General features: G+C 42.2%; 1 protein-coding gene across 1 annotated transcript; it reads right to left on the reverse strand.

Moving 5' to 3' along the window:
- Positions 1-9,544: 9,544 nt before the first annotated feature.
- On the reverse strand, positions 9,545-11,891 carry SLITRK1 (SLIT and NTRK like family member 1). The gene has a single exon (XM_057424047.1). The coding sequence runs from the start codon at positions 11,765-11,767 to the stop codon at positions 9,689-9,691; it is 2,079 nt and encodes a 692-aa protein (XP_057280030.1). The 5' UTR covers positions 11,768-11,891; the 3' UTR covers positions 9,545-9,688.
- Positions 11,892-17,821: the final 5,930 nt, after the last annotated feature.

Here is a 17,821-nt window from a genome sequence, read left to right on the forward strand (position 1 = left end):
CAGTCCAATGCAAAAGGATCTATGTCACACAATACTTTCTAAATTTTATCTTTCTTCCACTACTGTTTGACAATTTGGTCCTACATGAGAGATTAAGACTGAATCCTCAAAAATCCAGATGGAGCATGGATTTGCAATTGACTTTCTTCTTCCTACAGGAATAATTGGTTTTGAATTTAGTATACCCTGACATTTGGTAAAAAGTGTTAATTCAGTGAAAAATGACAAACTTCTCTGTGAATGGGATTTAGTCTAAAAAAAACATATGTTCTGATGAAGCATATACGTTGATAATTGCCATTTGCTCTCTGTATCATGCTAGGCATGATTAAAGCTCCGTTAATACCAGTACTATCAACCCTTCCATAGCAATTTTCTTAAATTGAACCTTCTTTATTAAATGTCTTTATTGTAACCTAGTTGCTTCATAATCAGAAAAGTATTGCTTTCAAATAACAAACTGCAATGATAAAATCTATGTAAATGAACCATATTGCAACGTTATCTGACCAGTATGTTGTTCATGATGTAACACTAGTAGACAAAACTGATTTTTTAAAATGCACAACCTATTTTTAAATCTTTTTAACAACATTTTTTACTTCACTTTTATTTCATTCCTAGTTTGGTCCATATAACATAATGGAGATGCTCAGGTACAATATAAAATGAGGTGAAGAATTCAGATTGTAACTTATGAATACCATGAATTTTTCAAAGCACAAATGGTCCTAATTTAATTTATATATGTCTGCAACTGAGCTAATAATTTTGGGCAGACAGCAATTCATGAATCTGTAGTAAGAATCAATTCCTTCTCTGCTTAATTTCAATATCGCCTTATTATAAGGCCCAGATCAACAGTCTAACCGTTATCCTAAATATACACTTTCATGTGTTTCGTTCCAGAGGACTATTGTCTTATATTAAAAATTCGGTTAGTTAAGATCATCTTTCATTAATAGCAGCACAGTCATAGAAAGACCCTTCAAAAACCCAAAGGCTTCCAGTTCCCATGGGCATCTTTGGCCAATGCCACTAACATCTTTCACTCTGCTGTTCAGACCTGTGGCTCTTCTTCCTGACTAATTTCAGCAAATCTACAGGGGCTAGCACTGTATTTAGTGCATTCTTGTTCACTCTTACACTGTCATATTTTGTCTGTGCATCATGCTTTTACATTCAAAAGTATGTATACCTAAATGAAAGCATGAAAAAAACAAAGGGGAGAAAAAAAGATAAAATAAGAAAAGGACCAAGAGATAACAGGTTTGGGTGCTTTCTCCCTATATGATATGTGCATCTTAATTTACTATAGGAAGAAAATATATAACCCTTAAGCATGAAAGGTAACATTATTATTTTACTATTAATAATATTATTCTCTGCCACACCTAATGTCATAAGGAAGAACAAAATTTCTGATAGGGATCTAAGATTATTGCAATAGTGAAAATGCATCCCAAAATTTAGAAAATTGTTTCTCTTTCAGCGGTTTGGAAGTACCCATGGACCTAGCTTTTTGAAAAATATTTCCAGGAAAGGATCATCTTTTCATTCACACACTTTTTTTTCCAACTATGATGATCTTCACCACATGCCAGAGAGTTAGTGCTAGGTTTACATTTTGAAAACATAGATCCTGTTTATCAATATTTTCTTACCATGTTAACTAAAACAGAGAAAATTCAACAATAAAGACACCTGATAAATAAACTTTAAAACCACAGTAAGTAATTTTGAAACATTTGCTTCCCAAACTACAACAATGGAAAAAATCTTACACTACATTTATGCTTTCGTTCTCTCCATTTGTACCCAGTCTAACATTTTTTTTTAAAGTCTATATTGCTTGTGGAGTGCCCAGTACACAATAACACCAACTTTGTTGTGCTGTATTTATCCTGAGCAACTTGATACATCTAGTTACTATATGAGAAACAGTCTCTGGGGTCTAGCCACATATTCTACATCCTGTATTTAAATCTTTGCTACCATATGTCTTCCCTGTAAGACATCTCATATGAATAGGTTGTTAGTGTTCGTCCATAATTAAATTATATATTTTCCTTTTCAATCCTTCTGTGAAAAATCACTTTCTTTTCATAAACCAGATTTTTTTTTTTCTGAAACACTTTCCAGTGTATTTTCTCATCCCTTGCTAGTATTCATGTCTCATTGTGATCATCTTAATGACTTCAGTAATGACTACAACCCTGGAGTATTGTGTTCCTCATTTATATTTCAAGCTTGACCCAAGAACCTGTTATTTACTATTATGGTAGCAGCAATAACTGTCAGGATGTTTTTGTTGTTACAATTTTGTTTCCTGATGCTTCTATTACTTTATGATGTTTCCATTATAGTTATTATGTACTACGGTATTTTCTAAAGGCATCGTCTGAAATAGGATTCCCATCCAAAAGCAACCATTAGGATGCAATTCCCAAATCAAAGTCCTAGCAATTTGAAAAGATAAAAATAAAATCCAAATCAGGAAAACAGATGGAAAAAGTATGTGGGGTACATCTGACCTAATTGATCCCCTCTAAATATTAAGAACAATTCTTTAAAAACCAGTTGTCATGTCTCTGCTAACCATCTCTGATATCTTTATATATACATATATATATATAATTTCAAGGATTTAATTTAGCTCTGACTTGCATTTAATTATATGCAATGCAGGTGTATGTAGCTGAGTTACATTTAGGATTCAATCCCTCTGCCCATTCAGAGACATGAAGTGCGATTTGTGGTATTTTAAGTATCTTACCTGGGCACCAGTTGCCCATATGTCTCACAATCCTTGAGTTTTTTCTGTCAGCACCATTCAGACAGATCAAGTACCAAGATACCAAGTAATTCAACCTACTTCTGTGGACTAAGTGTAAACTGAACCAACAACCTCTTAGTGTAGGTTCAGAATTCAATTTAGTTATTCCCACATGTCTGTCTACTCCTATTTCAGCTACCCTAATGTAACCAACCTAGGCTCCAGCTGCCAGTCCAGTAATATATGAATGTGTCTTAGTCCTTATTTTGTATTGACCAGCCTCATACAGGGATACACTATCTCAGATACTCTATATCAGATACTCTAGTACACCTCTTAGGGCACTACTGGCTTGTGCTAGGGCAGCTCATTAAAGCTCATCAAGCTAGGTGACAAAAATACCACCTACACTCTATGTTTCATAGTCATCCAGAAAAAAAGGCACATTCCCCCCCATTTTTTTTTCAACAGACTATACTGCTTCTTAATTTCTTCATAGCTGTTCTATATTACATTTTCTAACAATCTATAAAGTTTTCATTGTGGCTTCCCAGCCCATCTGTACTATTTGAACTCCCACTTAAAGGGAGAAACATTATCTTCCCATTTCTTTGTTTTCCTCAAGTCCCATTTTATTGCACCTGGTTTGCAGAGCTTCCCACTTGCAAGGGAGTTGTGGTTGTTTCAGGACTGATAAAGAACACAAACCAAGCATGACAACCCAAGCTTAGACATGGTTTGACACCAAAGCTTAAGGGGTCTGTCTGAACATTCATGATATCAATAAAATACATTAATAGCTAAGAGAATTTATTCCACTAGAGTGGCTGGAAACTATCTGACGGGGATGAGAAAGGGCAATCTTGCAAACTAACAGAAAGGGAGAAGGATAAAGAAGGAGTTCTGATGGTGCTGATATTTCTATGGGGCACATGTGAGAACACTTTGTACCACAGATACCACTAAACCAATGGTACTCAACTGGTGGTCATTCACTTAAAGTCAACTTAGCATCTTCTATAATGTGCTGTTTCTCTCCATTCTTTCCTCTGCTATGAATTTCCAGTCTTAGCCTTCAAGTGCCTGATGCAGGAGACTGCTATTCCCTAATTTCTGCCAGCTTTGTTTGTCTCCCACAGAACTGAAGAATGTATTTAAGAAATGCACACAGAAATTGATTCAGAAACTTTAGGTGGTAAATTCAACCATGCATGACAATATGTTGAAACAAGGGGGCACAAAATCACAAAATGGAATATAGAAACCTTTAGAATTAGTTTTAAGTAATGTTAAGTTTGATGGCTTTGTAACAGTAGCAATGGAAAATTACTGAGGTGCATGATACATAGAGAAAAAAAATAGAGTACAGCTAGAGAACATACTGAGAATTGTCACAAGATAAATCGTTATAGTTGTTATAGTTGTGACATAGTTTAAGAAAAACAGTCTAGAAGAACAGGACACAGGGATAAGGAGTATCTGGGAACCGCAGGTGTCCAGGGTGGGCTACAGTTAAACTAACTGATAAGTAGGAGGATAGGAGGATTATTATGTCTCTGGTGTTAACAAACCAATTAAACTGGTATGAGCATCTACTGCGCATGCTTCAAAGGCTGCCAGAAGTGATGAAGATTGTTGGAAGAAGTAAACGACCCTCAGAGACCACCACCACAATTCTGTACACATGCGGGGAACTTTCTGGAAAATTATGTAATCCATATGTAGCCTCATGAAAATGTATGTATGCCCAGCGGCTATAAAAGGACGGCTTGTGTGTCAATGGAGAGACACACGTTAGGAGGAGCTATCCCCTGTGTCTCCCGGCGCCGCAATAAAGAATACCTGCTTGTCATCTTGAAAACTGTTGGCAAGTTTGTTCCTGGAGTTTTCTCCTTATCAATGTCTATTGACCTGGTAATTAATCTTGACAACTAAGACTGATGGATCTCATTTATATTTCTCCACCTATGAGATAATATCACAAAAGTTCCTAAAACTCTTGGACAATTATGTTGAATATCATCTTTTGTCACAAGTTAACCCATTAAGGTGTCATTGTCAAACATAATCATAATGAATATCATGTAATATAACACAATACTTGCAACATTTTCTAGTCCACATTTTTTCTAGTGCTAATATCCCTCTGTCTGGAAAAAAGCTGAAGTCAGAGATTCTTGCGATTTTGATTGGCCATGTCCATACTCCTAATACCATTTAAACAGATTATACATTATATATTTTAATCAGATTATACAAATATATGGGTGATTTTAGGGCAACTGTAGCTTATCAACACAAACCATTAATTCTTCACTTTCTGACTTGTTCCCAAATTAAAAAACAAAACAAAACAAAACAGAAACCCAAAACTTATGCAGCAGCAAGCTCAGAGGTACTGCTGCTCATTGCCTGGAAATTTCTGTACCATAAATCACAAAGAATTCCCACAAATTTCAACGGCAAAATCACATGGCATAACATACAGCCACTGACATTGTCCTACTTCACGTATATACCTATGGAAACTTTTTTAAATACAAAAGGATCTACCTACTGAAGTCCATACTCATCTAAGTATTCTCATTTTCAATCACACCTCTATAAAAATGTAGCCAAATCAGTTACGAATGACTCAAATAGTATAAACAGCTACACTAAACTCCCTTTCAAAATCCTACTCTGTTTTGCAACTGAACAAACCACTGACAAACATACAAAGAGAAAGGGGTTGCCTCTTTATTAAGAACTATTTGATTTAGGAGACTTTCATTTCTGGGAAACCTACAAAACTTCTCATGGGTAACGGAAGCTAAAGACGATTATTCTGCTGGGAAGGAGGGGCTATTTGCAGGTTCGTACTGCCGTTTCACCTAATGAGTTTTGCCAATAGTTTAAGAAGGTGTGAAAAGTTCACCTTTTGTAGTTAATGTCTGTTCTACCCACTTGAAGACTAGTACACAAAATCTTTTCTTCTCCATCAGATAAAATCTGACACCACTCTTGTTAAAAAACAAACAAACAAAAAGTTTCCATCACTTTAGTTTGCAAGCAGATCCGAAATAGTATTTTCAATGCAACTTCAATGAATGCAACTGCAGTGAAGTCATAAAATTATCAGGCAAAGCCAATAAATTCAGTAAAGCAGTATAATAATGCATTCCTGTGCAGTTCCAACTGTACATATCACCTACGAGTATTAATTTAAAATTTTATCAGGTTGCTCCTACAGTTCCATTCAGTCTTCTGCAATGGCATGCAAGAGGCTACCAGGCGTACAGTCATCTATTTCTATGGCAACAGTTTAAACTACGCTATTCTTAGTTGAAGTGTTTGCAGAAAAAAAATACTTTTTTAATTAACTAAACAAGATATCTGTTCCTTTCCTGTCTGTCCTTTCTAAAACAACAGAAATCTCTTACTGTGATGATTAAGAAATAATTAAGAAATAACTTGTTGTGATATATATTATGCCTGAAGGTATGAGATTCTTTGAAGTTAACAGGAAAAAAATACACGTTTTGACACATGTCTGTTATATAGGCTTCCAATGTTAGAAGTATACCACACAGTCAGGCATTATCAAAATGAATAAAACATTTAATTCTTTTTGTTATTGTTGTTAATGCAGTACACCTAAACATATTTAACATATTTGCACTCCACTCTCCTTGAATGCATCCTCAATCATACCCTTTCTTCATCTTGTTTTTCTTTTTGGTTGAGTGTTTTGTTTTGATGAAAATAACCTTGGAAGTGCTAAACGTGCAAACAAGATAAGCATCATCATTCAAAGCCTGGCAATTATTCTATCATCTCAGAGAGTTAGGTGATCTATGTGTTTTAAGGGTGAGTGTCTGCAAGATGGAAGAAAGAATCATGTGAATGCTAAAATCAGAAAATGACATAGAAGGAGAAAGGGTTGTTTTGTTATTTGCCCGAACCTAGAAACTGGGTGAAAAATGCACATCTTCAACACTTCAATTGAACTAACATTTCTGTTTAATTGTGCCAATGAACTAGAACTTTAAGGAAAGTAAATGAGTAAAGTTACAAGTTTATTCTACTTCTCCATGATGACAAATCAAAATTGCATATATTTATCATTATATTCTCTGGAATGCATGCGTATCTGATCTCAGGCATTGATTTGACATGTTTAATTCACTATATCTTTTGCATAACTATATTTTTTTAGCATGGGATGTGTCTTTGATGCTCTCAGTTCTTGTATTTTATCACCACAACGTTGTGGAGAAGGCAGAAAAACAGGTAGTCATGTAGGGGTGCACTGGATTATTCTTCAATGTTTTTTTGGACTGTGCCTAAGATAACGTTCGTGGCCTATTGAGGACAGAAATACTGATTTACATGTAAATTCATTTTCTTTTTCTTCTCAATCTGGTAGCTTGCACAGTGGCAAACTAGTGCCTCTACTGCCATCACTTTGTGTTACACAGAATGTCCTTTAGAACAATCAGCCTAACAAAGAAGCAAGAGGGGATAAAGAAGGGCCTTCAAATACGGGCAGTTTGTATAATCAAGCAGGACATCCAGTTTTCAGAGCTACACAAGGTATTTTACATCAAGGTATTTTCCAGGAGGCTGCAGGCAGTGATGAAGAATTCTGGATAAATGATCTGTTCCCCATGTTCCTTCATGAACACCCTGCACCAGGCTTCTGCCTCGTTTTCAAGAGTGTATCTATTGCAATGTGTGTGCATGTATGTATGCTTTCTCTTCGCATATCCCAAAGGTGGGCATTTTCTATAAAGCAAACCGTATGAATATTTGAAGTTTAGCAAGTCCCTTACGGTGTTTTACTCTTTAAAAGGGTTCTCTGCCTGGAGGAAGCCAGAAGCAACGTGACTGAAATTCTCCATGTCTCCACTGGGATTTGAGCTGTGAGTTACAAGTGCTTTGCAGGGACTTTTGCCTTTACAGGTTTTACTGAGTTTAGGGGCACTTTCCTACACAGCAACGGGATCAGATAAGAGCTGCCTGAAATCCAGCTGCAGCACTGCGCCGTGTGGGATTTTTTATTTTCCCAGCATTTAATATCAAAGGGTGCAGCTAGCCAGAGCAGGGATGGTAAAGTCCCTTTGCTAATTAGTTTTCCCACTTGGAGCAGCTACTGCAGCCCGGCCTCCCACAGCAGCCCCGCCTTGCCGGCAGCACCACAAGCTGCCTGCGGGCCCCAAGTGCTGCTGCTGAGAGCTGAAATCCGGCTCCGGTTTAGTGAAACCGAGCTAGGCAGAGTCAATTAAATCAAATTCCCACTAACATCCTTAATATATCTGCAGTGTGTGCAGAAGAGGCAGCGACATCAGTGTTAATAAAGGGATTCACTACCTCATTACATATTAAGAAAAAAGGAAAAAAAAAAAAGAGGAAAAGGCAAGGAAGAGGGGCGGAGGCAGGAAACTTCTGTGTGTTATTTACAGTGGGGAAGGGGTGAGGGAAGGATGTTTGTGCCTCTGCGCGTGAATGAATGAGAGAAAGAGGGGAAAAGAGGGAAAGAGAGAGGGAGGGAGAGAAACACACACACAGAGCACTGAAAGGAGGCTCTGTCCCCTAAACCCAAATAACCCACTTACAAAGAACTGATGCTGGAAAAATGGTAAGGACCCGGAGTTGAAAACATTTTCACTTTAATACTGAAAAAATATGCCATTATAAAATCCTCGAATAGAATTAGTAAGTTTCACTTGCTTCCTCAGTCCTGGTTTCCTCAAGTTATAGTAAGATTTACAACAGCACAGAATTTTCTACCATTAAACTTTGCAGCCTAAGCACTAGAGTGACATTAATTGGTCATGCTTAACTGCCTTGGATTTTTTCTTTGTATGTTTACACTGTTACCATAATAGAAATCAAGGGTACTAATTTTTACATTCAGATGGAAAGGCAATACTGAATATGTATATTGAAAGAGAGAGAAAACAAAACCAAAGCCTCCCCTCCTCCCTCCCGAAAACCAAAACACAACCCAGCGTCAACAAAGCAAATCTGTCCCAGCAAAGTAATTCCTGCCTCAAAAAATAAAATAAAAAAATAACAAAAAAAATCCAATGAGAATATCCATGCAACTATGTCTTAAATAAAACCTTTACATTGTCTTCCACGGTAAAAGTACGATCTCTACTGCCTATTGATCACACAAAAATGGCGAAATGGCACTTTTTATTATACTGTATTTCTTATATAGAAGGTTTGATACGAAGGGACTTATCAGGTAAGAGGGATGATGGTGTGAACTAGACGCTGCTTCCAGTCGGAGGCTGGAGCGTCCCTGGGGTGCGTTGTATCCATGCGAGCCATGCAGCACTTTTTTTTTTTTTTTTTTTTTTTCGTGTGTGTCCATTTGTCTGTTTGTTTCGGAGTCATTTATTTACATTACATTCATGCCTTCGTGCAACTTTCCACTCCTGCTTTGCTGTCAGGAGGAGGCCGACGCCAGCCTTTCCTCCGCCCCCCTCCTCTTCCCGGCCTCTCGGAGAGGGCTCGGTCCACACGAGAAGAGGACAAAAAGAAGCAAAACAAACCCCAACACAACAGAACAAAAGTCCAGCATAACCGGGAGTCGTGTTTCGCCCAGCCGGAGCCAAAGGAAAAGGGTCCTCTCTTGTCCGTTGCTGCCCTAGCAGCTCAGGGGCGGGGGATACTCCCACCGCGCCGGGATGCACGGAGCTGCGCGGCTGCGCCTCAACGTCGGGCTGCCCCCGCCGCTCACAGGGCCTCGGTGCTTGCCATGGTTTTTTGGGGGCGGGAGGCGTGCGTGTGTTCTGCTGTTTCCCACCGGAGGTCGCTGAGGTGCAGAGGAGTCCCCGGATGGCGCTGCCTCCCCACACGCAGAGAGCGAAGGGCCGGTCCCGGTCCCGGGTGGAGGCCGCTCCCGTCCCGCCCGCCGCCTCAGTCCGAGAGCGAGTGTGAGCCGCAGTCGTAAACCCTGTGGGCCCCGTCAGCACTGTAGGGCCCGTTGTGCCAGTAGGACGAGTCGCAGACGGTCTGCAAAGAGTTGATTTCGGATGCAGAGGAGTTGGCATCCCTCCTCTTGGACCGCTTCCTGTTCCTCAGGATGAACACCAGCATGCCAACCACCGTGAAGGCAGAGGTCACAAAAACCAGCAGGAGCCCTGGCACTAGCACCGAAATAGAGACACGGCTGGTCTCCAAGTAGGAGTTGGAGTGAGTACCTGTCTCTGTCAAGCCGGTGCTGTTTTTATTAGTAGAAGTTAATGTGGGTGAGATTTTTAACTGAGGGCAAATAACGTCGTTGGAGAGAGACTCGAAATCCTCCTTGAAGAAATCTTCGGGGGACTCACACCTCAGGTCACTCATAATCACCTTGGGGCGCAGCATCTCTGCCCACTGTTTGAAAGGCACGATAGGGCAAGTACAGTCCCATGGGTTGCCATGCAGATCGATCTGGGTGATGGAGGTGAGCTGGTCCAGCACCCCTGCCACTGGAAGGTACATGAAATAATTGTTGTGTATGCTCAGCTTGGAAAGCGAGACCCCAGCAAACACATCTACTGGGAGAGACCTCAGCAGGTTGTTGTTGAGGATGAGGACTCTCAGTTTGGGCATTGCATTGAAGGTGCCAGGCATGATCAGCTGGATGCCATTAAACTCCACGTTCAGGTACTCCAGGTTTTGCAGCCCAGCAAATTTCTCCCGGGACAGGGTGTCTAAGTAGTTGCTATCCATGTAGAGCCATCGGAGCTCAAAGAGATTCTTAAAGGTGTTGTTCTCTACAGTGGCAATGTTGTTGTTGCCCAGATCGAGTAGATTAAGTTTCCGGTAATCCAGAAAGTGGGGTTTCCTGATGGTGTGTATTTTGTTGTCTCTCAGGAACAGCTCCTGCACATTGGATGGCTTGGGCTTCAAATCCACCAAGCTGCTCACGTTCCTGTCATTGCAATTAACCTTTAAACCCGAGCCAGGGATCTGATCACAGCTGCAGATCTGTGGGCAGGACACTGTAGCTGGTAGCTTGTTCTTCACGCTAACTGTTGACACAGCAGCAGTGGGTCTGGTCTTAATTTGCCAGTTGACAGGAATCTTTGTACCTCCGCTTGGACCAGATCCTGGTGTGGCAGGGTCTTCTTTGCCATGTATTTTAAAGGGAGTTGGAATAGGACCAGGATCGCAGGTTTCTTCCTCGGCAGGGGGAGCAGCTAGGCTAGAATCCACTCTGTTCTTTTTGCACAGCTCTTGCTCTGTGGTCTCATTTAAATCTTTGCCCTGCAACCTAGTGGGAGCCTCACAAATCACTCTGCCGATCAAAGCATTTTTGGGTATGTTCTCCAGCCATTCCTTCAACGACAGCAGATCGCAAGTGCAGTCCCAAGGGTTATCCTCTAGCAGGATTTCAGCAATTCCTGGGATCTGCTCCAGGACCTCCTCGTAAGGCAAGGTTTTAAGACGATTTCCCCGGAGGTCGAGGTGGGTGATGGGCACATACTGAAACACGTTGGGGGGCAAGGTGCTGATAAGATTGTCATTTAAAATCAGCACCTCCAGTTTGTTTAAGTCCCTAAATGCTCCCGGGTCAATATCCCGCAATAGATTAAAATCTGCCTGGAGGTATTCCAGATCGTCCAGCCCCAGGAAAGTCTGCTTCCTGAATGATTTGATCTTGTTGTTGTTTATGTGCAAGCGTTTCACCAGCTGCAGCCCAAGGAAAGCCCCAGGAACAATCTCATGCAAACCGTTGTTTTCCATGTGCAAACTAACTGCATTGTAAAAGTTAGCAAACTCATTAGGGAAAAGTCGAGTTAAGGAATTGCCATGCAGGAATAAATGGTAAAACTGGGATGTCGGGGCAGTGAAATGTTGCAGGCTGGTAAATCCCTTTTTCTCACAGTCTACGTGCAAATCCCCTTCTATCTCGTTGCAGGCACAGATCTTCTCTTTGCAAACGTCCCCTGTAACGTTTCCAGCAGCAAAACAAAGAGACGTCTCCAGCAACAGAATCCAAAGCAGCATTTTTAAACCGAGCAATTCATTCCCGTTCTCGTCACAAAGTAACAGCAACCATCCTCCTCGCACGGAAAGCAATTCCAGTTCATTCAGCACATTAAATGTCCGAATCCAACAAGGGGGGAGGAAAAAAAAAAAAAAAGAAAAAGAAAATGTGGGGAGGGGGAGCAAGGAGGGTCGGCAGAGGGGGGATGCTTTCTTCTCTCCTCTCTCCCTCTCTCCCCCTCCCAAGTACAACTGCAACAGCCCAGATTCCAGTCAATAATTTTATCCACAAATTATCCAGGCACGTACTGCAAGCACGCATAAAAAACAAACAAACAAAAAAAAAAGTAGAAGGAAAAGAAAAAAAAAAAAGAAAGAAATAAAAGAATGCCCCTACTCGTTCCCCCTCCCTGACGGCTCCCGGGAACCTAAGCGGAGGTCTGCTGCCGGGCAGGCTGTCTCACCGCCGAGGGATCGCTGCTGCTGGCCCGCGGCATGTCCGAGCCGCGCAGGCGGAAAGCGCGGCGCTGGCCGCGGAGGATGCCCCTTGCGCGGCTCCGCGCAGGGCTGACCTTGCCGCGTGCCCGCGGAGCCGCGCTTCTCGCCCGCCACCCGCCGGGCGCTGTCCGGCGCCCGGTGCTGAAAGCGCGCCCCAGCCTAGGCTCTAGCCGCCGAGCCGCAGGCGCGGCGCCACGCCGGCCTCCGCTGCGCTGCGCGGCTTCCCATGCCCGTGCCAGCGGCCGGAGCCTGCCGCGGGGCCGGGGCCGCCCCACAGCCCTATCGCCCCACCGACCACCCCTTCACCCGCCGCACCGCTCCGCGCCGCGCCTCGCCTCGCCTCGCCCTGCCGGCCGCGCTGCCTCCCCTCCTCGCTCGCTCGCCCGCTCTCTCGCTCTTCTTTCCTCTTTCTTCCGCTGCTGCTGAGTCGCACGCTCGCACACACTCACATGCACGCAGAGGGAGAGTTGCTAAGAGGCTCTGCTCGTTTCAACCTGGTGCACACTGAAAGATCTGACACCCTCTGCTGAGCTGCAGTGGCAAAAATCCATCTGCTGAGGGAATGCTGGAGAGAAAAAAAAAAAATCAATCCACGTACAGGGCAAGCGTTAAAAACGCTGGCATTAAAAGCTGTCTATCTATTTAGATGCTTTCTCCTAAATGGATCATTTAATTTATTTCTTTTCTTTTAAGATGGAAAGTTTAGCATTCTCCCCCTCCCGGCCTGCCTTATTGCCCCCATTCACACACACTCACACCTGCACCAGCAGGCGAGGAAGGTACGTTTGCCTCACTGTATTTCCTAATGGCTGCAACAGAATTAGTGTCAGGGTGTCAAGCGAATAACAACTTGAGGTAATTATTCTGCACGCCATTTTTGTCGTTGCTTTAAATGCATTTCGCCCTCCCCTGCAGCCTAACTGTTTCACGCTGTATTTGGTGCCTTGCTGGCGTTCTCTGTGCAATGCTGAACCATGGATTATTGCATCCTCTTTCTATACATTTATAATTTAGATGATCACAGACAAGGAGGGGGTAGGGAGGAGGGGATTTGCTGCACTGTTAGCAATTCACCCTACCTGTTTCCACAGAGTACAGGGTCTCCCTTAAGGATAGGAGAGGGCTGAAACTGACGGTTGTGTATCTTGACATTCTTATATATATAAAAAAATGTACAGATGCACTTACGTACACGCATCGATCTTTCTCTAGAAATGCTCCTAATATCCTCTCTGGGGAAATCCAATGCTTGCTTCCCTCGACTCCCTCCCCCCTCTCCCACCGCCCTTTCCAGCTCCCACCCTTTTGACAAAAGAGATTACACAGCGGAAAAAAATCTGTGCCTGGCCTTAAAGAAAGAAGCCAAGCATACAAAAGTTTCTGCATCATTTGGCCGGGGTTCAGATGTGAAGAACTAGTTGCACCTCTGGTGATGCAAGTGAAAACTCACGTTTCCCCCTGCCTTGTTAAATCGTGCTGAGGCGGAGGAGAGGGAAGAGGAGGAGGACAGAGAGGAGGAGAAGTGGGAGGAGGAGGAAGAGGAGGAGGGGTCGGGAGAGGCAGCCTGGCTGCCGGGTGCCAGGGCTGCACCTCTCCCGTCCGGAGCCGCTGGTGAACTTTGCGGCATACTGGGGGGGGGGGGGGGGGGGGAATGGAACCGCGGGAGTGGGCTGGAGGAGGTTTATTTATACGGAAAGCCAGGGAGCCATATGGAGCCTGCATCCCCTGGTCCCGGCGGCATGCTAATTTGGTCAGCGCTTTTCCCTGGCTGCTGCTTGCAAGTAAATTAGACATCCTGCCGATGATGATCTTATCAAATTAATGTAATTAGACCACAGACAAGTTGCAACAGTTACCGTGGCCATTTCGGGTCCCCAGGATGAAGATTTGGTTTCTCAGTTGGTTACGGTGCACAGGGACTACGGAGGGACGAGGGAGCGGGGAGGGAGGAAATGGGACGGGAGGAGGAAACAAAACAGACAAAAAGAGAAAAATCCTGGCCCCGAAAAAAACTGTCCAATAAATTATAAACTCACCAGAAGAGATAAAATGCCACTGAGCCAGAAAGCACCACAATAAATATATTAGTGGTTTCATTAGGAAAAAAAAAAAGAGGGAAGGAAACTTGGCGCCACGTTGAGGCGCATTAATTAATTTCTCCTGATGGTTTCTTTGACTTTGTCTCTCGGTGATGTCGGGGTGGTGGGGGATGAGAGGGGGCGGTGCCAGGCTGGCTGGAAACCTTCCATGGATCAAAAATAGCAACCTCGAAGTCCACGGGGAGGCAGGGAAGCCCCCAGGAAACTCTGTGGAAGGAGGCGGGAGAATCAGGGGAAGGGGACAGGGTTGGGGTCGGGGTTGGGGTCGGAGTTGGGGTAGGCGACTTACTCCGTGTCAGCAGCAGCGACAAGATCACCATTAGGAAAATCTTGGGGGAGGAAGGGCTGAAAAGCTGCAGTCTGATGAACACTAAGTTGGTTGTGGGGCAGTAAGACTAGGAAACTCTTTCTCCCACCATAGAATAAACCTTCTGAGCATCTTCACCTTCATGTTATTAAAATTGCTCAAGCACTGTAAAAGGAATCAAAATGGAGCCAGAGACCTGAACATTAATAAGATATTAAATAAATAAATAAATACAAATCAGGAGGAAGCAGACAATGACCTGTTGTCAAAGCATGAAGGACAAATTGCCTGCTTCTTCCAAGGCATCCGCTGAGAGGTGGGAACCTAGTGTAAGACATCTGGGGTCCTAGAATTTCAAAGGGGGGGGGGAAGAGTTAAAAGTCTGCCAGAAGGTGTAAGAGTGTTTATGACTACTTTGTAAATTCCAAAAGACTATTTAGATAAGGAACCCATTGTGTTTTCAGCTGTATACTTTGGAACTATATATAGAGATTCATGTCTTATATATATGATATATGTACTGAGAGAGCATTTGTCATGCCAAGGTTTGCATCCAGAAGGCAAGTCAGAGAGGAAGAAAAGAGGCATGATACATTTTAGATCCGGTATCAGATGTTTCGGTTCTGTAAGTCAAATTACACAGGAAAAATGTGTCAGGAACAGGGAATTAATCTATCATTACTCAGTGCCATAATTCTAAATTTCCAGATTTCAACATCTTCTTGAATTAATTTTGGAAATGAACACCTTAGGAGAAAAGGCCTGCCTCCAAGTGTTTTAAGGAGATACCTACTCTGGGTCAGGTTGATGAGGATCTGTCTGGCTGAAATAATTTGCTCTTTTACCTATAGAATGTGATAAAGTGAGAGATCATGCAGCACTGAAATGCCAATGAATATAGGCCTTTAAAATCCAGCATATGCATTCCAGTTCACAATCTATACATGGGTTGAATAACCAGAGCTCACACTGTCCCCTTCCAATTGTCCAGAAGATCACATAGGGTAAAGAGCACCAAAGTCTATTTTCCTTGACTCCTTTCCTTGTCTGATATCTTTTCCTTGTGTTTGCCTCTGCAACTTCTAGAAGCCTAAGACAATGAGCTTCCTATTTACACCTTTCTTCTGGGTGTAAAGTCCCGTATTTAACCAAGCACAAGACAAATGTCTTGAGCATCACAATTGCCTTTTGAACAGGAACATTTTTGCTCCTGGTATGGAAAATAAAATAGGAAAAGGTACTGGGTACTTTTACATTTTCCCAGTTGGCAACCTCTCATCCTCCTGTTGCCATGACTATGTAAGTCACACTGGTTAAGGGTTTATTTGTCTTATATCAGAACATGTTAAAAAGCTAATTACCTCATCTAACATTGTAGAACTTGCAAAGCAGAACTCAGAGCATCTGCAAAGTTTCTGTAGATACCCTGCTTTCAATACTTGTGCCATGCTCTGTAAAATTGGCTTCATTATTTCTGTGGGAGGTATAATCACAATCAAGACATCCTACATTGCAGACATTATTCTGTGTGTGGATACACATACATATATAAAAATATGTATATAAACATCTCTGTAAATGTGTGCACTACAAATTATGATTGACTCAGCAAACAGAAAAGTTATATGATCATTATTTAATTTGAAATTATAGCTTTATTCAGGCTTTGTCTATGCATAGGCGTCTCCATATGTTGGTGCAACTCCTGCAGAAACTGAGCTTCCCAATGTAACTTTAAACCAGCTCAGTTTAAACCCTTTTAAGTTAGGGTAGGACAGGTTAAACTAATACAAGGATCTCCTCCCAGAATTTTCTATCTCAATATGTTTCACAGCCCAGTCTTTACAGAACTACTAGATATGTACCTAGATTGCATTTAGGCCTAACAAGATTTTTGACACTAGATATTTGTGTTCCTCATTTTCCTGAGGGCAGTGACGTGTGAGCATGTTCCAGTTCTTCTCGTGATACATATACCATATGGAACTTTGCAAAATGATGCAGTAGCAGATGATGATGATTGATTAAAAAAAAAAATAAAATAAATAAATAAAGAAAAGAAAGTTAGAGAAGTGGTTTGCCTGCTTCTATCTAGTGAGTAGGAGACTGGCTCAGGATGAGAAAATAAAAAATCTCTATCTTTTGCAATGTAAGAGCCAGCCCACAAGTTCCTCTTTCTTGGCTCATACCCTCAACTACCAGGGTACCAGCCTTCTTGCTGCAGCTGTTCTACTTTACAAGAAAAATAATTCTGAGATCTGTTGAACCAGAGAAAGGCAGTGGGAGAGTATGAGTTACAGCACCCACCAGGGTGTGCAGAGCCCTTGGAGGACTTGCTTGCATTGTGCTTTCATGTGAGACTGAGCTTGACCTAGTAGACTTCACACATTAGATGTCAAGACTATGGAGCCAGTAGCAAAACCTATATACATAGCAAAACCTATACACATTCTTCTTCAGTATGCATATTTATCAGACCTTGTGATAATTCCAACCAGTGTTGGAAACACTGGCCTGCATAGGTCACAGGGTGAGTCTTACAAGCTTCAAACAGTAGGAGTCAGAAAAGTGAATAGGAGTCACAAATGTAGACAGATTTTGCATCCAGCTTGGGTGTAGTTTGCCATAAAAGCCATGTAGTCATTTCACTTTGAAATTCTGATGATGTGGAAGCAAGAGGTGTATTTAGCGAGTAGGCTAGGCCAAGTTCTTGACCAGAATTTCTTATTTAAACCATATATATTGATCAGAGTTTCTGACCCAGTTTCCACTGTGATTGCTTGCACTAAACTCGTTAGAAAACTTGAGCAGTTCTTAGGACAGGTCAGAGCCCCAGAACTGCTGTCCTTACTGGAAACAGTATCCAGAATAGCTGTTTGGTGAAGGACTGAATTCACAGAGACATATGTATTTTATCTTCCTTTCTTTGTTATTTTAACTAATTTTTTTCTTCTCTTTTATTCCCCACCTTCGCTCCCTCCTGTCCTCTCCCCTGCAGCCTATAGTTTCCAACATAGTCTTCTGGAGTGGCCTGTAAGTGACCTTTTTTCAAATGGAAAGGGTACTATAGGGACAGACTAAAGCCCCTTCTAATTTAGCAATGAATTGATCCCATGTCTCCACCAGGAAAGTATATTCTGCCTACTGTGCTGTCGGTGAGGAGAGATATAG

Source organism: Pezoporus wallicus, unplaced genomic scaffold (genome assembly GCF_028554395.1).
Source record: "Pezoporus wallicus isolate ANWC-B61680 ecotype Strahan unplaced genomic scaffold, APGP_CSIRO_Pwel_v1 contig_16, whole genome shotgun sequence".
NCBI classification, from domain to species: Eukaryota; Metazoa; Chordata; class Aves; order Psittaciformes; family Psittacidae; genus Pezoporus; species Pezoporus wallicus.

What these genes read in the sequence shown, in the direction of transcription:
- SLITRK1 (XM_057424047.1), bottom strand. Translation starts at nt 11,767, where the DNA reads ATGCTGCTTTGGATTCTGTTGCTGGAGACGTCTCTTTGTTTTGCTGCT.